The sequence below is a fragment of the Phlebotomus argentipes genome, unplaced genomic scaffold (genome assembly GCF_947086385.1).
Source record: "Phlebotomus argentipes unplaced genomic scaffold, Phlebotomus argentipes genome assembly scaffold_18, whole genome shotgun sequence".
NCBI lineage: Eukaryota > Metazoa > Arthropoda > Insecta > Diptera > Psychodidae > Phlebotomus > Phlebotomus argentipes.
In genome coordinates, this window is record NW_026776177.1 from 2,509,540 (window position 1) to 2,530,474 (window position 20,935).

The window sequence follows — 20,935 nt, forward strand, 5'->3', positions numbered from 1 at the left end:
TTCACTCTGGCAAACAAGTGACAGAAAAGTGATCTCGTTGCTTCACTCACCTGACAATGTAACATGAATAACACTCATGAAATGGATTTGTGTCTCATTTTGGTGTGCATTCGGCAATCAAATTAATCCCATTTCTCCCAAACTATCCGCAATCAATGTAGCCAAAGTGGAGAAGAAGTATTTTGTCTGAATCAACACAAGATGTAATTCTTGCTTCAGCACCAATTAAATATTTCTCCCTCCAAACCACCTGGCAAATAATCCCTTGATTACTTAATAGAGTTAAATAGTCCCATTCAATTAAAACTTCACGTTTAGTGACTCGGAAATATCATCATTCCAGACTTTGATGATTGTTAAACATTGAGGCGCTCGACGAGTGGGAATAGAAATTGGGATGGAATTTATGTTTGCTGTCTTAAGGAGATGTGAATTTGTGGGAAAAGTTTTGTGCCAATAAGTTTCACTGAGGGAGAATAGCTCTTCACACTGCTTCTGCTCAGTTTCAGTCCGCTTTGGCTGTTGTTTCAAATTCAAATATGACGGATAATTTGACATGCAAAACCACACGCGCCATGAAAGCTCGTCAGTTTTTCCTCTTATCCTAATTAACACGCTCGGCATTCACGCTATTCTGGGTGTAATTTTCAATTAGGCCAAATGCAATTTTTCGATAATTTTACTGAGAAACACACAAGTTAATATATGGCTTTTTCCAAGGGGGAGATAATATAGTCCGAAGTGGTGTACAACTCAGCGGAAGTGGACATGATAAAAACCTTACAATATTCTTGTCTTGAGTGCTGTTTTTTACTCATAAAACTATCCGAATCCTTCAGATTTCTTCTGATTTCTATGCAGAAACAAACGTAATAATGCTTTTCTAGGTTATGTAACGAATCAAAGGCAGATTTACCGAAATAGTTCGCATTCTAGCACATTAATTCTTATGATGAAGTCCGAAATATCGCTAATCATTGCTTTTCTGTACATTTGATGCCAAGAAACACTGCAAATTGTGTTCAATTCGAACATAACCTCAAAAATACCGATTTGAACTTGAAGATTGTTTATTTGGGAAACTATCTAGGCAATTTTTAGATCATTTCCAAATCATAGTAAATGATTTTGAGGCTTTCAAACAGTATCTTTGAAGATTTCTTTGTGATGTTTTGAGGTTATGGTGAGAAAAGACACCCAAAAAAGCGGTTTTAAGTGGATCCTTACATAAATATCGGATGGAAATGTAGAATATTGCGAAGAAAAGCAACGAATCTGAAGATTTCTTCACTGTTCAGCCAGGAAATATTTTATTTCTCTCAATATGAGCTTTTTCTATGGAATATAAACTCTGTTTTTAGTACTGTTTGTCGTCTTTGTCGTTGTTTTGCTATCCGAATTGAGTCTTCCAAGTACAGTAGTAAGTAAAGTAGAGTGTAAATTGGGTTCCAATGATGGTCAAATCTTTGGCGTCTTGTAAGCAAAGCTCTTCAGATGCTTAACCAAGTTTTTCTAATTACTCTCGGCGCCTTTTTTCCTCTGCATGTTCAGTTGTTTACGCACGCGGTTCACACAGTGGCGGTGCTTTTGGCTTTTCCGTGCGCAACATGACGTGAATGTGAAGAGAAGGCGGGATTTAATATTCCATTGGGAAATTTTTATGAGATTACTCGTCTTAAGTAAATGAGAGTGGTGTGTTTGGATTGAGAGGGCCAATGAATTCTTTATCTATTTGTATACAGAGAAGAACATCTGTGGGGTGGCATTGCCGCCCACGAAACTCTCACTTTCGACCTCCGAGCGACTTTCGGTTGGAGTGTTTTTGCGGAGCGGCACAAGGAGAGTTCAAGGACTGGAGAATTTTTGCTCTAAAATCACTGGGCTATAATCATGGCGCCGATAAGAAATGAAATATATCGGATGGCAGAGGGAAAAAGTTGAAGATTAATGAAGTTAGAGTTGTAATCTTTTCCTCCACGATGGCGCGCGCGCGTATCTCCTTCTTGCCATGGACTTTTGCGACGCGCTGTTTATCTTTGGCGAGTGGAAGTTTCGCCGAGGAGTTCTCCTAATTCAATTTTTAATTATAGTCATTGCCCGGGATTTAATAGTTGCCCACGTAATTCTTTCACTCATGACGAGGAGAGTCCGTAATGGAAATTTTAATCAGTACTTTCCCAACTATGTGGGCCGTCACACACTCTCCCAAAGGGACTCGCCTTCGCCACGGGTGGGCGGCATTAAAGTGTCTCAGTGTTTTCTTCCATCATCAGCAAGAAGACCGGCGTTTGACGACGGGGACTTGTTGCTCTGCTGGGAAACTTGTTCATTTAATTAAATAAAGCACACAGAGATCAGAATCTCAACACGAAACCATCGTCTTCACTTGCTAAAGTGTCTTACCATTTCATGATCGATTTCTGTCTTAACATTCCTTCTCAGGGTGTTTTTTTTCCTCCTCGTGAATTCTCCATCGTCATTAGACGCGCGCGGAGTGTATAAAAATGATTAATGCGTGGCAATTTATCAATGATTCCATATTGGTTTTCCTCACCGAAAATTTCCATAATTGCCATCACAATACATTGGAAGGCAAGCAGGTAATTTATTCTCGAATTCTCAGCCGGCTAAATACGATTATTATCCTATTAACGAGCTCAATGCTGAGTGACGACATTAGATATTCTGTGGCGGAAGAAATTGATGTATGTTTAGAGAGCTTTCATGAGAAAAGTAAACCACTTTCGACGAATAACATCAAAATTCCATACAATAAAGTTGCAATTTGCAATATTGAAAAATATGCTGGGAAAATGCCTTCAATAGAGACTCTCAGGCTGCAACTTGTAAATTCCTATTTATCGAGATATAGAGCGCTTTCCCCAGAGAGCAAACACAATGTTATTTCTGGATGATAGAATTTCTGCACTTTGCCTGTGCTTTCGTTCACATTTTTAAAAGCTTTCTATGAGAACATGAGATATACTTGAGCAAAAGTGCACACAAGTTGATTTTGCACAAAGCAAATCATCGCGCACATTAATTTTCATGAAACACAATCCTTTCTATTGATCTCGCTTCAGTTGTGAGCAAGATTGAGGAGGCGAGAGCTCCGCCAAGGGGCAGATATTGTGGTCAGAAGTGGTGTAAAGTTTTGTGGAAGTCTTGGGAATTAGAAGAGCTAAAATATTTGGAATATTTGCATTGCAATAGCTTCAGTTTCAACTATTTGAGGCATTTTTCTATATTATTTTGCTTAGAAAAAACAATTTTGTTGCTTTTGTAGGTTATGTGATTGATTTAAGACATATTATCGCGATTAAACAACCCTTAAAATCATAAAATTTGCACTTTAGTTCGGATTATTTCTCTTTTTCCCGGAAGATTTGAACGTTTTGTGTACAAAGACTTCAAATTATTTAAACTACAGTAGCAGGAAAGAGCTGAAAAGATAAACATAACCTCAAAAATGTCATTCCAGTCTAGAAGAATGTCTTTTGCTTAATTACTTTTGTGATTTGAGCCTTAAAGTCGGAAAATTCAACGTCATTTTTCTTGTAGAAACATTGTGTTGTTCGTGAATAGATTTGAATAAGGCTAAGAAAGATTTTAGGGCGGATTTATAACCTCACAATTTGATCAGAATCTTTAAAAAGCATTTTTCCGAAGACAAAAATGAAAAATTAAGACACAAATTTGTCATAAACGATTCTAGGAACCTTTAAATTTGTTTTTATGATCTGAAATCTAATCATTTGAAGAGTCTAAAACATGCCTCTAAAGACGTTTAGAAGTGTCTGGAGTGTTTAAGATTCTGCGAAGAGATTGTGAAAGTGTGAAGAAATGGTGTACAGATTTAAGGCATATTATCTCCTCCTTGAGCTTCCCGATTCTCGAGAATCCTCGACGCAGTGCTGCGGAATTCGAATCCATCTGCTTTGGGCGCTTTTGTTGTGAATACACTTGAAATTCCAGAAAAGAGTTTAAATTTCCGACCTGTTTCACTGCGAGCGTCTCGCGTTGCATGCTCGCAAAATACCTTTGGCAATATTATGATAATGGACACCGCGTGTTTATGGACAGTGCGACCAGGTGATCCCGAGGGTGGCTCACATGTTGGAATCTTCAGTGATGCATAAAGTCGCCGGCCGCGTATCGCTGAGCTGGTGAAAGAGTGGAAACTATCATCGGGGCGCTTTATCAACATATCATGTGCGGTGGACGGACATTTTCAGCCCATTTACTTTGTTCACTGCAAATTTATGGCCTCTGACAATATCCCCGATGTTAAACAATCCACCCAGATTTGAGTGGCCCAGGAAGCTGAGAGCGTCACACTGGCAATTGGAAGTTTGCGAGCCAAAGGACTCTCCGTCACATTGTCCACGAGCTTCCCATTACGCCACTCTGCAACTCTGTCCACCGAGCATATTATTAGTCCTTGGCTGGGGCTGGATGGGGCCAATTTGCTCGTGTGGACCGCACAATTGGTGAACTTCCCGAGAGCCGGACGAGAGATAAACTTTCGAGATATTCAGTGCTCCGGCATTTGGAGGCTATTCGCCAGTGGTTTGCCAAGCAATCTAAATGCAATCACAATAGCACTTGAAGGAGAAGCATAAGTGCTGTAATGCCGAAGCTAAGCTGTGTGGCAAAAGTGTTAACACTGCTTCTCTTCACCCACTTCCAGATGACTGCGGAACGTTGCCGAAAATCGGTATTTTTGAATGATACTTAAGTCCGAATTCCAGTCACTTCTCGTTTTGTTACTGAGTAAAGTTCAGTTTTACAAAGTACACCACAGCAGAATTTTTAGCACTTCAGACACTTCTTTCATACTCATTTCGAACCTGGCACAATAAAATCTCAGTTTTTCCTCCTGAAAATGCTTTGAAAAATTCTTACCAAATTGCGAGGTTAGAAATTCGACTTATAAAATCATTTTTGGACTAATTTAGATCATTCCAAACTTGGAAATGAATAAATATTGTGAATCTCTGCATGTTTCTACTAGATAATGAGGTTGAATTTGACAATTTAAAGCAAAAACTGAAATTAGAAAAATTAAAAATTAGATTTTTTGAGGTTATGATTGACTTTTAAGCCTTTTCTCAGTCAATATGGAGTTTTTTCGATCAAAAATGCTCAACTCTGTCAAGAAAAAGAGAAATATTTGCAACTTTAACACAAATTTGACGATTTTCAAAGTTATTTAGTCACTAAAATTTGTTTTAAAACAATCACATAACCTAGAAAAGCAATAAAATTGATTTCTTTAAGCAAAATTAATTAGGAAATGCCTCAATTTGCTCCAATTTCCGACCATAATGTCTGCTCCTTGATTTTGTCAAATTCTATCTCCAAAATTTTGGGTCAATTTGAAGTTCTGCGCATAGAAATTTATTATTCCACGAGCCATTCAAAATTTAGCACTTTGCTGGCAAATGACCAGCAACGCCACTAAACCCATCTTTTGTTACCGAAATTGAAAATGCTGGTCAGTGAAAAGCTTCTCAGTAATGAGATTTTATCAATTAAGACCTCAAGTGTGTGTGTGTGTGTGTGTTTTCATCATGAGCTCGATTTCCACCGAGGCAGAAGCGTCGCTGGTCAGTGAGTGAATTAAATTTTAATAATTACTCACTCATGGAAAGTTTGTCTTCATCATAGCATAATTAGTGAAGTTGCAATGCAAATTTGTCTCCGGGAGCATCTGATGATCTGGCCTGCGATACGAGCAAAAGTCCACCTTAATAGTTCCGACTACGACTATAAATGTTCGCCCAATTCATTGTCACATGCCTGTGATATCTCTTCTGCTCACACCCCAAATGGGGGGCACGTGGAGCGGAAATTGCTGGCGATGTTTGTTGGGCGAGAGAGTAGGCGGATAACCCTTGGAGATGGGGTGAGTTTTTCTCTAGCGCACTGATGAAAATGCTCCCATTTTCGTCGATTCACTGGAAATGGAGGGAAAAAAACTCACCAATTTCACTCCAGTATTAGAGTGCTGTATTTTATGAATCCGGGATTTTTTTCTGGTCGAGATTTGGACGCAGTGAAAAGTGTTTTCAAGCACTGCAAACTCAGGTGATTTCCGATTTGCACAACTTTAACGTGAACACCGAATCTGACAGCGTTGAGGCTTTAGACGGATAATTCCACAGACTCCTTCGCAGTAAATACATCAAGGGGCGAGTCACAAGGCGATTTTTGAGGAAACTTAATGCTTCCCTAATCAAATAATCAGTAATTTGAGTAAAATACTCAAAAAAGAATTATTTTCCAAGTGAAATTGAAAAAAAATCAAATTTTGAATAGAATAATAATAAAAAAGAATATTTTTTCAAGAAAATTGCAAAATAATCAAATTCTGAATTAAATAATGAAAAAATTTATTTGTTTTTAAAGTAAAATTGAAAAAATAATCGAATTTTGAATGAAATAATAAAAAAGTGATTATTTTCCCAAGTTAAATTGCAAAATAATCAAAATTTCAATAAAATATTCAAAAAATAATCAAAATATAATTTGAATTTTGTATAAAATAATCAGAATTTGAATGAAAATTGTAAAAATTTAAAAAAATAATCAGAATTTTGAATGAAATAATCACAAAAAATGACCACAAACTTAATGGTCTCAACTTGCGAGTGACTTTCCCCTTGAAAAACATCATTTGCACGATGCTTAAGCCGGGAAATCGATGCCCAGGAAGTGTTTGATCACAGCAAATTGTCGGTTTGCACACAGTTGCGATGATTTTTTTCTTCCATGTGGAGAAAAACACCAGGAAAAACTCAAGAGTGAAACATCAGCATTCTTGGACTGTATTTTCCTATACACACTCTTTTAATTATCTCTCGACTCTCCCGTAAATATACATGAAATATTTTCATCATATCTATATAATCGCTATATGTATTTTATCCACAGTATTCTCCATCCCTTGAAGTGATGTTACTGTACAAAAATATTTACACATCAGTGTTAATAAGGTACCTAAATTCTCTTTATATGTATGCCGAGACCCATCCAGACGCTGTGCGTGGGATTTCGCATCTTCTGGGCATATTCTATTAATTCCAGTTGGTGTTTACACCATACAGCAGCCCGAGTCAACTTGTAGTGTGAAAAACATCCATTTGTGACCAATTGTGCCTGGCAATAAATAACGACGCAAGCATCGTTGATACCCAAATGGGCCATTTTTGAGTGATTTGTAGATTCGATGGAGACCCGTTCACATGATCATGATGCATGGCAGCTGGATTATCGCCTGCAAAATGGAGATAAATCACACAATCTCTTAGTGTTTCAATCTTTATCGATTACACCGAAATTGCTCCTAATGCCGCGCACATTGCGTGGAAAGTGGGTTAATGTTTTCATATTTCCTCCTAAATTTATGATGAACACTGTGTCCCATAAAAGACCGACAGTCCGTGCTTTCTCGTCCTTCCCAGGACAAATCGAAAGCAAAAATCTAATGGTTTCTGTCAAGTTAAGAATTTCAGTAAATCACTAAATGCGGAAATGGAGAGAAAAGTCTGCAAATTAATAGACAATATCAATGGAAAAGTCACTTGGAGATTTTTGAGGAATTCTTATTGCCGCAAACAAATATTTAAATATCGATTTGTTAGAATTGTTGAAGATTTTTTTCCAGATTAAATTGCGAAATAATCAAAAATTTAATATTTTCGTCAAATTTATATTTAAATGTTTTCTGAATATTTTATTAATTTTTAAATATTTGTTATTGGTAAAAAAAGACAAAAAAGTCTCAAAATTTGTCACAATCTGGATTTCAACTCTTAAAATTAGGAGAAAAGGTCAGAATTTGCCTTTGGATAGTAGAATCGGAACTTCTGCATGTTTTTGAAGGTGAAACTGCTGCCGTCTGGCGGCAAATTCTCAGAAAATGAACAAAAAATCCATTCAAATCAAGAAAAGATTGAATTTTGCATGGAATAATCACAATTTAACACAAAAATCAAGAAAGATCAAAAGGAAATTATTGAATAAATACAAGCGACTTTCCTGTTAGAAGACGATAACGTCAAGATCGTGTAATATTCACTTATAATCCTCAATAACCATACGAAATTCTCAAAGGATTACCAAAGAGGGTTGCTCTGAGAGGCGCTCTCAGCATCATAAGGGAAGTTTTCATTTACACTCGACCCACTTGACCAATTTATGTAGTTCTATATTGAGTGTAATTGATTTATGTCAGTGGTTGAAATTACCACAAAGCTGGCTTCATATTCTCAAGCACTCAGTAGTAATTGGTGTATTGTGACTAATTAGGCGTGCGATTAACCCCTTTCCGGAGACTTTCAATGTGCCTCGAAATTAGTAAATATTTGAGAAAAGCATCTCAAGCGAAATATTGTTGAAATCTAAAGAAAAACACTCTGCAAACCACAGGAAATAACGATAAAGTGCTTGAAATTCTCAGGAAATGGCTGTGAGCGTTTGGAAAATCAAATGAATGTTATTCAATTTATCTTTAATTACAATTCTGTTGAATCCAACTCTTCCATGACACACGGGGTGTTTGTTTAATTACAGCGATTGGCATTAATTTGAAATGAGGCAGTGAGCGAGAGTCAAAGTATGGCAAAGTCATTATGGCTATTCGATATTTGTGAGGTCAAGCATGTTTTATTCATTTTCATTTCATTGAGAGCAATCGACCTCTTGGGGTGTGTCATTGGGGGTGATTGTCGGGGGGTTTCTTCACGGCCTCACCTTTGAAGATATGTACCATCACGCTGGCGGGCTGAGCATTGCTGGGTACACAGCTGTAATTGCCCGAGTGCTGCTTAGTGGCTCGCATGATTGTTAACTCGGAGTAGTTGTAGTCTGCAAAGAAGGCGTGCGAAGATTAAATGGCGTGCACTTGCCACCCCCTCACGGGGGGGGGGGGGGTGGCTCATTGGAAAATCAGTGCGGAGAGACTAATTTACCCGACTCTGTTGAAATATTAACACCACGATCCGTATCATAATTGATCATCCGGTCATCCTGGTACCAGAAGAGAAATTCCGACGTCTCCGTGCTCTGCAGCACCCTACAAATCAGTCTTAGGGTGGAATCTGGGGTCAAATACCTCACTGAGGGTCCAATAATTTCAGCCCGGGCTTCTGCAATGCAACATAAAAGTGTGTGTGTGTGGGTGGGTGAAAATAGAGAGCCCAGAGAACAGTGTCCACATTAAGCAATCCAAGAATGAGAGACATTTGCAGAACGATGCATAGAATTGTCCCAATGCTCAACTCTCACCCCCCACCCTTGCGGTGGCAACAAAGAAAAATTACATAATTCGCCCATTGTATCCAATTTACATTGTGAAAATTTTCCAAGCAAAAGGATTTGGATGTTGTGCTGGAATTTAATAAATGAACAGACGGAGGACGTGGAGGCGGCAACAGCGACTGTGCTATATATATATATACATATGTGTGCAGAGAATTTGGGGAGCAACAAATGCCAAGTCAAAGAGCTCTTGTGGGAATGTTGGTTTTCGGCAACTCGCCCTGTTTTGTCCATCAACATTCATATTTAATGGGCGAAAGCAGGGCTCTTTCTCTTCGTTCTGTTTTTCAATTCCTAATTCCCTCCCTCTCGTATCGATTCGCCGGCGGCAAAGGGGTGAGCAACCCCGGGTAACTGATGAAATTCAAATGACGCCCTTTTGTGAATTTAAGCGCACGGATTTGTTTTCATTGGTCCTTTTTTGATTCCATGCGAGAGCTTTGATCTTATCATGCCTCTGCCTCTCAATTGTGAAATCCTTATGAATTTTCAAGCATCCCACTGATTACTCCAGAAAATCTTGGAAATACAGAGATGTGTGTTTTCCCAATTTCATTGCTAATTAGGAGGAAGTTTTTCCTTACAACCTGTCTTGGAAAACAATCTGCATAGATTGTAATAAATTGACCTTCTGTATTAGGGAAATTTATTGAAAACAACCCTTTAATATTTGCGGGGAACATTGAATATTGGCAAGAATATTATCTTAGAAGAACCCCGAAGACGTTATCCAGGTCAGGAACGGCTATCGAAAAGCCTGACCGCCAACAAAGACGTTCAAATCATTACAAGTGGTCGTTGAGTCTGGGTTTACAAGGGGGAGATAATATGCTCCTATCTGTACATCACTTACAGCACTTCAAATTTCTAGACTGTTTCCACAAAAATCCGCAATTTATAATAAACATATTAAAGTTCCATGCGATGTTTCTATGAAAATCAACTTCGAACCGCTTTTTGAGCGTCTTTTCCGACCCTAACCTCAAAAAAATCACTAAGAATCTAGAAAGATTCCAATTGAAAGCTTTCTAGATGACCAAAATTGCTGATTCAGAGTCAAAATCGTGCAGAAAGGTTTCTGAATAAACATTTTTCAAGTCTAAATGATTATTTTTGAGGTTATGTTTGACTTCAACACAATATGCAATGTTTTTTCGGCATCAAAATGCTTAAATATGCCAATGACTGGCGATCTTGTCGACTTTAGCATAATAATTGATGTGCTAGAATGCGAAATATTCATTAAATCTATCCTTGATCTGTTACATAACCTAGAAAATGATTCTTTCTTTGTATAATTCAAAGGAAATGTAAAGAATTCGGATGATAAATCAGTAAAAGAAGCACGTTTTTGAATACTTCCACTTCTTAAGCACTGCTGTTGAGCTGTACACCACTTCTGACTATATTATCTCCCCCTTGTGGGATTAGAGATCATCACGATTTATGTCCGCATCAGTGACTAACCCCTGGAATGCTCCCCAATAATTGCAACTGGAAACATTATTTTGTACGTTCTGTATATAATTGGTGAATTATAATCTGCTCTATTCGTGGTGAAACACTCAATTTCCCACTATGTTTAACTTGGCAATCGGTGTGGTATAATGTATTGCCAACTATTCATTAGTATTAGCAGCAATATTTCAGCCATTGTCATTTTATGCTTATCACAAATCACATTGTATGAAATCTAGAGAGAGAGAGAGAGAGAGAATAGAGAAAATTTAATTGAACATTGTTTTCATCTGTGGCAGTGCAAAGTGGAAAAGGCAATAAAGGGTTGTGCTTTCCTCAGCACTCTTTGAGCAATTACTGTGTGTTGAAAGTTCTTTCAAGGATTCTCAGCGAATCACCCTGTGCTTCCGGGGAAATTAATCATGTCGTTTGTCTCAATCACTTCGGAACATATCACGAGAGAAAGTCTGGAGCTTTCATGCTGTCTCTCTGGGGGAGAAATTCAATTTTTCCACAGCAGAAGCGTGAAAAGGACTGCATTACTTACCGATGACATTCAGGTGGAGGAATATCGATTGGGGCGGATGCGTAGACGAGACTTGGCACTCGTACGTTCCGGCGTCCCTGTGTGGGAAAAGGGGGACATTAAAATGTGTGTCAGTGAGGGAAATTCAATGAATTCAGACCTCGGTTGAACGAATTTAATTTGCAGCGTCCAATCCTGGCGGCAAGGAGGCAGTGAGGCAGCGAGATAAGACAAATTGGCCTGCTTATTGTATTAATGCAACTTTCTCACCTCTGACGTCTTGAGATGGGTGGCACTGAAGCGTTCGTCGCTGCTGTATGTCGTGAGTGCCACCGTCAGCAAGTGGTAGTCCTTCCTTCGGATCCATGAGACCTGCCGGCGACGAGAAAACATCCTCAGCTGTAGTGGAGGAATTACGGGAAAATTGCAACAGGAAATTGAAGGGAAAACCACTCAGAAGAATCATATCAATAAGCATGAAATGCAATTTTAATATACTCGCTCGCTTCGGGGGAAAATATTCCATGCTACAGCATTTGCGAGAGTTCTCAAGTTTTCAAGCATAAATGTGGAAGCACAATGGAGAGGGGCTGACAATTTACCATATTTTTGAATCATAATTTGAAATTTCCACTCAAATTTCTTAATAAATTATGTAGAATTTCGCTTACAATTTCGCAATGCAAAAATTCTCCAACTCCCACCCACCCCCAAAATATTTCTGGGTGGGCGACCAATTTTCCCTCAAATGCTCCCAATCGAAGGGGATTTTGCGGTTTTGAGAAATTGGGCCACACGCAAATACCCCGCCTTGGGGGAGGCGCGCGCTCACCTTGAAGGGAAAAAATTATCACAAAATTGCACAATGATTCATATCCGTAATCCTCCCTCGTGAAATTTTACGGCGGGCGAAAGTGAATGGGGAGAAGGTGTAAATTTGATTATTGGTTGCGGAAGCAGAGAAGCCACGAGTGGTGAAAACCCCAGAGCGCCTACTTCTGTGTGTCGCTTAGGGGCGAACAGGGCACTTTTGAACAGCCCATGAATCTGCGAAGAAAACAGAATTTAAAGCCTGTGAATGGAAAATTAGAGCAACCCAAGCGGTTGCTGTTGAATGTTCCAGCTGAAACATATGCTTCAGTGGAATTATCTATCAAAATCTGTCCCTAAATATAAAGGTGAATTTTAGAATCACTTATAGATGATCGGCAAACTAACAATCTACCATCGTGAAAGACGTTAAAGCCAGTTAAGAGCGATTACAGACTTAGAGCGATTGCAGACTTGCGGGTGATGCACGAGAGGATAAGCGAGAACGCGAATGTGTACGACTGACAGCTGGTTGAGCCATAAAACACGACTGTTCCTAAATCATATAAAATTCTTCTGTGAATCTTCCATTTTCAGAATTTTTTACGTAAAATTTCACGCTTTTTGATAAAATAAACAAATTAATTGACAGCTGAAAGCGGAAGACGAAGCAAAATTGTCGCTAGTGTCGACAAAGAAGAATAACTCCTGAGTGTGTTTAGCGCCAGTTCTGCCATGAATTATGGCTGATCCGTATTTGAGTGTTTAAAGGTGCAGATTTAACCACAATATGTCGCTGATCTGACCTTTAGACACTCCAAACTCATCCACGGAGTCAAATAACCCGCAAATCTGTAATCGCTCTAAGCAAGTAAGTCTACATTGAGTCGATTTGTGTAGCAACAACCGCGATAATTCTTAGAAATCCTTTCAAAAGTGATTTTGGTTTGTCTATTTAGTGTGATGAATAGAACTGCAAACGCACTTGAACTAGAGGCTTAATTGCTCTGCATTTCGCAAGACATTTCGTGAAAGTTGCTTGAGTCTTGCGAATCTAGTCAGAAAAACTCTCTTGCGGGCGACTGTCTCGGTCCGCCCTAGTCGCCCCTACGCATTTTTGACAATACTCTGTGCGTTGCGGCTGCTGGATCGGGGGTGGCGGGTGGGAAAGAATAGGCTTACCACTCCGTCGCCGATGAAGTGCACGACGCAAGGAATGTGGGCGGTGGCGCCCACTTGGGTGGTGATGAGGGTGAGATTCTCCGTGCCGAAAGACATTGGCTGTCTGAAGAATTCCTCGAGAGTGTTGGTGTCGTCGTGTTCAATTACCACGGACAAGTCCTCCAGGCCGCCGCCGGTGTCGTCCGGACGTGGCGGCTTCTGATCGCTGCTCTCCGGCACCGAAAGCGCCGCCGTCGGCATTGGCGATATCAAATATTTACCGTGTCTCCCCATTAATCTGTAATCACTGCGAGCCGAGCCTGCAAGAGGGGGTGGCAAAGTGTTAGGGGTGGCAAATTACACTCGGATGATTTTTAATTTTGCAAGATGGAACTGTCACGGGGCGAATGTGTCATCAGCCCACATCGTCGGCAATTCATTTGTGGATGGCAGCATCCCTTGTCTTTTTTCCCACCCCTCTGACGACGACTCGAAGTGCGGGGGCGACAAAGCACTTGCATAATGACGCTGCGCATTTCATCCGGATTCAATAAGAAAGCGTGTTTCAAGGAAATTTCAAGGCTTCAAGTAATTTCTGATCATGGCATAAAAATGATACTTGAAAGTGTTGAGAATTCTAAAAGTTCTTCTATTAAGCTCAACATCTTATGAGATTCGTATTATAGTATAGCGTTATTTGCACGTGACACGAGGAACTCAACATTTTATTCATACAGTCTTGAAATAATGAAATTGTGAAAGTTTGAGCGAGTTTGGAGTGTAAAATTTTCATGTATTCTGTTAAGCATTCAAAGGTATGGCATTTATTGTTGTACAACTCAATGTTTATTATGCTTGTCGGCGAACAAAAGGCCTTTAAGACCTGAACAGAATTTACAACATCGCATTGTCCTTTATCCTTGTGATCTCATGCAAAATTCCACAAAATTCCTAGTGGAATACATTTTGAGTGAATCGCAAGTTCTGAAGGACAATATATTGACTACTGAATATTTCTTTTTGACTGAAATAATCCTCTCTTTCCCTCGGAATGATAATTAATGAAAATTGACTTTCCACTCAAAATTTCAGCTGATATTATTCACAAATTCATGCCGCAGGAGAGAGAGAGAAAAAATACATGGCAGAGAGCAAGGATTCTCGCGAAAGCTCTGTTGATTTATTTCGGTAAAGTCAATAAAATTAGACAAGTTAATATTCTGCGAATAATTTCGCTCAAGTGTAATTTTTATGAGGCACGCAGAGCGAGACTTTCACGCATCGGAAATCACGAAAGTGAACATGACAACTCAGCCAAGACAAGATCCCGATGTGTGGCATTCAAATCCCCACTCGAGGCGGTGGATAATCGAATATATTTCGAAGGGAAGTGTGCCATTATCGATTGGAAATAAATTTTTATCAAGTCTCAAGCATTCGCACGCGTTTGCTGAGAGCCTCGAGGGCCGAACCCACGATCTGGCATTGTCCAGGATGGCACCAAGGGAAAGATAATACGGCTAAAGACTGTACACCACTTCCTCACACTTCCACAATTTGTAGGAATAAATCCTTAACACTTTCCAGGACTTCAGATATCTTGGATTGCTTAAAATAAGACTAAAATCACCAAATAACTGGAATCTAACCAAAATCTGACTATAATCTAACCAAAATCTAACTCACAACTTTAAAACTCATGTTTTTGAATAATATTTTATTATTTTCTTCCACTAAAATTGCACTTTTGAGCATTTTTCTTCATCACAATTGCAATAGTTAATTTAGAAAAAAAATTGAGGTTATGTTCACGATTTTCATTAATTGAGTGAAAATGCACAATTTTACTCATAAAGCAAAAAGACTTTCAGTTCAGGCGTCAGAATTACTACTCTAAGATGTCATTGAGTCTTAAATCAGTCACATAACCTAAAAATATTTGACTAACTAAAGAAATTGGACAGAAAATTAATTTTTGAGAGTAAATAATCAACAGAAAATCAAAGCTGTGAACCAAATATTGCATAAATTGAATCACTTCCACTTCCTAAAACATCTCCTGATCTGTACATCACTTCTGACCATAATATCTCCCCCCTGGATGGCACAAAAAAGCGACACGACAGCAAAAGTGGATGCGAAACTGGGAGCAAAATTAAGGGAGAGCTTTTGCGATGTGATTTTTATCATGGATTTGGGGGCGGGGGAAGAAAAGGCGCAATGATACACAGGACGTCGTGTGAAATATCATTGAGGATAGGCGTTAGATGCCACACAATGAAGACGTTTAATGTTGAAGTGATAACTTCTCATTTGGCGAGAGGCAAAACTCTTTTATATACGTTTCTTCTCTGGTCCATGTGAGAGGATAATCCGCAGCCTCATTCCGCCACTTTGTGTCCTTCACACCCAAACAGCACATAAAGTATCCCCACACGAGATTCGATGGCAATGGGCGCCCCCGGAAGAGGGGATGACAAAGGGCCTGGAGGAAATAAATAACACGGAATCCTTGAGGGGTGGAAAAATGCCCGGAATTGTGCGTGTGCAGAAATGACATCACACAATACAAGAAGTCAGCATCCCCTTGTCATAATTCGAATTATATACTTGCTCTATTCTAGAGCATATTTATGAATACGACCCAGTATTTTTCTGCACATTATTAAATTTGTTTGTGTGAATTGAATCCTCGCAACAAAGAGAGTCTCTTCATTAAGGGGTTATAACAGCCAGGGTGAAGAGATAAAGCTGAGTTTGTGGATTTTTCCAGGCCATCCGCAAGAGCTTTAATTTATTGCTACGCTGTAATATTTCTGAGGTCACCTTTTCAACGCAAATCCCACAATTTTTTTATGAACCTATTCAAGAATACTTAACAGTGGGAAAGGTGGAGCCATTCGAAGAGGGCAAATTTATTTGTCAATCACTCAAAAACAGCCAGTGAATTTGATATATAAGTTGATAGATTTTTTTGGCAGTCAAATCAGAAGAAGTCTTGAGAAATAAGAGTGTTTCATTTAAAAATGTTTAAATTCAAGTTCTAATTTTGACATACTTTTCTAGGTTATTAGATTTCAGTTAGTTGTTGGCTGATTTTTAAGTTAAAAGAAATAGTTACTTGATTTTTCATTCGAATTGTGAATAAATTCTTATCAATTCCTTCTTTTTGACATATATTTTCTAGGTTATGTGACTTATTAAAAACGAAAAAGGAGTTCAGAATAGAAATTCTTGCACTGAAAACCAAGAATTTTCAATTTATTAGTAGAATTGCGCATTTTAAATCATTGCAAATCGCAATAATGTAAGCTTGGAGGGTTTAAATCAAACATAACCTCAAATTATCACTTTACTACACCACATTTCCCATATTTTAAACTAGAATGATTCTAATTAAGGATAAATATTGATATTCAGAAAATGCAAAAAAAGGCAGAAAGTCTAAAAATAAGAGTTATGAAACTGTTAGTTAAATTTCGGTTAAATTTCAGTCAAATTTAAGTTATTTGTGGATTTTAGTCATTCTTTAAACAATCCATGAAATCTAATGTCTCGGGAAGTGTTAAGGCTTTCTTCATACAATTTGTAGAAGTGTCAGGAAGTGATGTACATATTTTAGCAATGGTTTCTTGCCCTTGTTCCACTGCAATTGATTTTCTGCAGCATTTTTCGAATATTCGTACAAGATAAATGAGGCCAATTTTGACGTCATTAACCTAAAATCCTCATCATTTAATTTATACACTTTAAGATAATATAATTTCTGGGAGATCATCAGTGGGAATCCCAAGTGTAGGTGAACCTCTAGTCTCGAGAGAGCGAATGAATGTGTGAAGCACACTCAAAAGGCTCGTGGTAGCATAATTGTTTCACGTTGTAAGAGCTTGAAAACCTTTGGAGTGTAACATTTAGCCGAAAAGCCTTTCTTGCCGCATCTCTTAATAGGTTGCAGAATAGTGAATGAGGCATAATTAAAATTCACCCTCTGTGGATATTGTGTTACTTGCAACGGAAGTCGCATTTTAATCTTTTACCACCATTCATGATATTAAAATGTGTGCATGCATGGGTTCAGTGGGTGTAAATGTGCGCCCGCCCACCGCCTTTTTTTGTGTCTTCCTGGAAGGCGGAATTGAAACATCAACTTTCCCTCCCACACCCAAGATTGCGAGGCTAAACGGGAAAAGAGCACGAACAATACGTCGAAACTATCGAATGTATTCTGTCTAATAATTCCCAACCAACAAAAAAAAACACACATAGAATCCACCCCAGATGAGAGTTTGATTGCGAAAAAGTGTATCTGGAAGTTCGACGCCTTGCGAGTGGGCGGCGAGATCACGCCAGAGATTAAAATTCTTACAGGGCAGTAAAGTGGATTAAAGTGGGAACACGGAATTGTTTTTAGACGAGTAAGTTTTTCAATTTGGAAAATTTCGTGGAGGAACTTTGCCACTCGCCGCTTATATTGGCGCGAAAGAGCACTCTCGGGCCAGGAGATTAATTCCCCAATGAATGGCATCACTTCGGTGTCCACTCTCGCTCCACAAACCGGGGGAATCTCATAAAATCTTCACTCACTTCGTAACTCCGTGACCCTTTCAGGTAAACTGGATTCATCACGAGAGTTTTCTGCTTTTTTTGTGTGTGTGTGAAATGCTTGGAGAACGTTGGAATTTATAGTTGGACAGGAATCCCAATTAATTTCTTATTCATTAAAAACTGCAGAACACTGCGATGTGAGTTAAGGAATGAGACTGCCAATTAATGCTGCAATTTAGAGACAATATTTGAAGTAAGGACAGTTTGAGTCAGGAAAAGAAATTGAAAAACCTTTGCAAAATGTCGTTGTATAAAATTTCAAGCTCTTAAACTTAAAACTTGAAACTTAGTGGGATAATTAGTCACTGTTTAGGGTTTATTTGTGGAAAAATTATGATCTTTATGATGATTGCGACTGCCGCCGACTTTATTACTTAATTAATTAAAGCGAATCCAAAAGAACTCAAAATCTCAGTCCGTCACAAGTCAAGGGGAAAGTCACTAGTCAATTTTTAGGGAATCTTAATGTTCTGAATCAAACAATAAAAAATTTATATAAAAATAATCAAAAATGATTATATTTCAATATTTTTAAAAATATTTAATACAAATTAAAGCAAATAAATAGTAAAAAAGTCACAAAATATGGATTCGAATACTTAAAATTAGAGGAAAACACAATTAGAACTTCAACATGCCTTTTAGGCTTAAACTGCTGCCCTCTGGCGACAATATGTGGAGAAAATATCGAAATATTTGAATTTTCTGACTTCTAACGTTCTTCATTCCAATTGTTATCAACTAAGTCCTTTTGTGGTTGCAGTTCTAGCTTGGCATTTATTGGCTGAGGAATTCCATCGTGCCAGTCGTCCTGCTAAGCGCAACTGCATTCCAGGACTTTGGGCCAGGAGCTCCACGGCTCGATGGCAAGGGCGCCGGGCTGAGCGTCGCGGGGGAAAGTGGCGCAAGGGCGTGTGGAGAGATCATTATTTGTGGTTTGTCGGGGAGACAATGGGTGTGCTCGTCGGCTCAATTATCTCACCACATCCCAGCAATATTGCGGATGTGCCACAGACAGACTCCACTGGGAGGCCGGGGAGTTCTTGCGCGCAGTCAAATGGACGCCAAGAGAATTGCTGCGGCGGAGCAATATAAAACAATTATACGCGCTGTATTCAAATGAGGACCAGACGCTGGAGATATTATGCAGTCGATATATTTTTTGAGATAAATTTTCAATTAATTTTTTCCACCACTGCGTCAACAAATCTCTCATGGCAAAGAGACCGCGAGGGAAACTTATGGGATATGCACTGTTGGGTATTTTCGACTGAGAATAAATAGCAATTTCGCGTAATAGAAAATATACAGAAGGAGAGAGGAGAGAATCCAATGGAGGAAGTTACCATATATATCTCAAATTTTAATTTATTTTGTTTTTCACATTTCTCTGGCTCACTTTCATGGACACAAAGGCGGTTGGGGAAAGGGAGAGGGTGGCCGAGGGGCGGGAAAAATCAACGATATGTGCCGCGTCATGGTGAAAAATGTAGAAATATGAAATGTAAATAATAAAAAAGCGAGGAAAATGTGAGTGAAGGGAGAAAGGAGGAATTTGCCAAAAGATCTCCATCATCTTTCCCAAATAACACACCATCACCATATTTACCTACCAAACAGAAGTGAAACAAAATAAATGGCCAGCAAATTTTCCAGGCTCTCTCCGCCTCTTTTGCTGTTGCCCACAGACGCCCTTCGAGGCTGGCAAAATTCAGCAAATATCCTCCTCGTGAGCATGGATATTGCGATTTTACGCCAGAGGGAAAAAGTGCCTTAATTAATATACTTAAGTTTGTTGGGCGCATTAATGCCTTTTTGCGTCTCGATGGGATGTCGTTTGGCCCCAAAAATTACTTCTTTACACTTTGAAGTTGGCCTCTTTGGGCGACCCAGTCAATAATTAGGCTGAGGAATCTCTCCCCAAAAGAAAATTCCTCCTCAAACTCACAAACATTTGGTTTTGGGCAGAAATCTCTTAAAGTGTGAGTTATTTTCTCTCTTTAAAAATACTTTTCCTTCCTGTTATTACGCATTGAGCCAGTTGAAACACGAGCGGATCTTCGATCATGCAGATTTATTCACATTGACTTCCACTCGCGGCGAAATGAAATTTTAATTTCCACTCAAACCGTGAATTATGCGGCGGAAAAAGCGTGAGTCAACAGATATGGCGAAATAGAATTTGTGATAAGTGAAAAAAGCTGCGCGAAGAAGCCGAGAAATCTTCAATCGCGACGTTATTCTTACATTTCGCCACACTCTATTTGCATATTCCGCAGAGAAATTACCTCATCACGGCGCGCGTCTCCACCGGCGCGCCCCTGAGCATCCCCGGCGAGGACGAGTGGTGGAAAATGTGGATCTAATTTGAATAATAAACAAGACGAATTGTGTCATTTAAAAATGAAGACACAATGATACAAACACCCTGAATGACTGATGAGATCCCGTCAAGACGCGTGTCTTTACATGGAGTTCTTCTCTTTTATTTCCCAAGGATTACGCCAGAACACATCTCGTAAGCGTTGATTTGGGAATTCATGAGAAAGACGCAGAATAAATGAAAACTTCTGTTTTGATATTGTTTGGAATTCAAACTTTGGCACTGAGACAAAAATTATACTGAATGGAGTTTTAGGCATCGTTGTTGTGACTTTGCTTTCATAACATTTTAAATAAGCTGTCAAAAATACGAATTCATATTATTTACTAATGTTGAGAATTTATCTTCAGCGTGATCTGGAAATGTTTCAAACAAAAAGAGACAAAAAGAGCTGAAAATTCACGTGAAAACCAAGAAAATAGACAATAATTACGTCTTCTATGGACCAGATTGAGGTTATGTGTTTGAGATTTGCAAGGAAACTTATTGGTTTCCGAAAAACTGGGAAATGGGAAGGAAAATGACCAGAAACTGTGCGTGAGTTGAAATAATCTGCCCTAAAACACCCTTAAAATGAGTTTCTGCCAGCAGAAATTCGTATTAAGTAAACTCACAACTTCGCATTGCATCGCCATTTTGCTCGGATTTCTTTCTTATTTTACACTAGC

The 20,935-nt window shown here is 38.9% G+C and overlaps 1 protein-coding gene across 1 annotated transcript in view; it reads right to left on the reverse strand.

Annotated features, from left to right (window-relative positions):
- Window positions 1-6,830: 6,830 nt before the first annotated feature.
- LOC132259751 (uncharacterized) overlaps window positions 6,831-20,935 on the reverse strand; it is a 37,323-nt gene continuing 23,218 nt past the window's right edge. The window contains exons 3-9 of the mRNA XM_059757503.1: window positions 13,301-13,599; window positions 11,579-11,680; window positions 11,469-11,503; window positions 11,330-11,406; window positions 8,976-9,152; window positions 8,758-8,871; window positions 6,831-7,279 (exon numbers count right to left, since the gene is read on the reverse strand). Coding sequence (XP_059613486.1) covers window positions 7,119-7,279; window positions 8,758-8,871; window positions 8,976-9,152; window positions 11,330-11,406; window positions 11,469-11,503; window positions 11,579-11,680; window positions 13,301-13,599 — 965 coding nt within the window. The 3' untranslated portion in view covers window positions 6,831-7,118. The remainder of the gene's footprint in view (window positions 7,280-8,757; window positions 8,872-8,975; window positions 9,153-11,329; window positions 11,407-11,468; window positions 11,504-11,578; window positions 11,681-13,300; window positions 13,600-20,935) is intronic.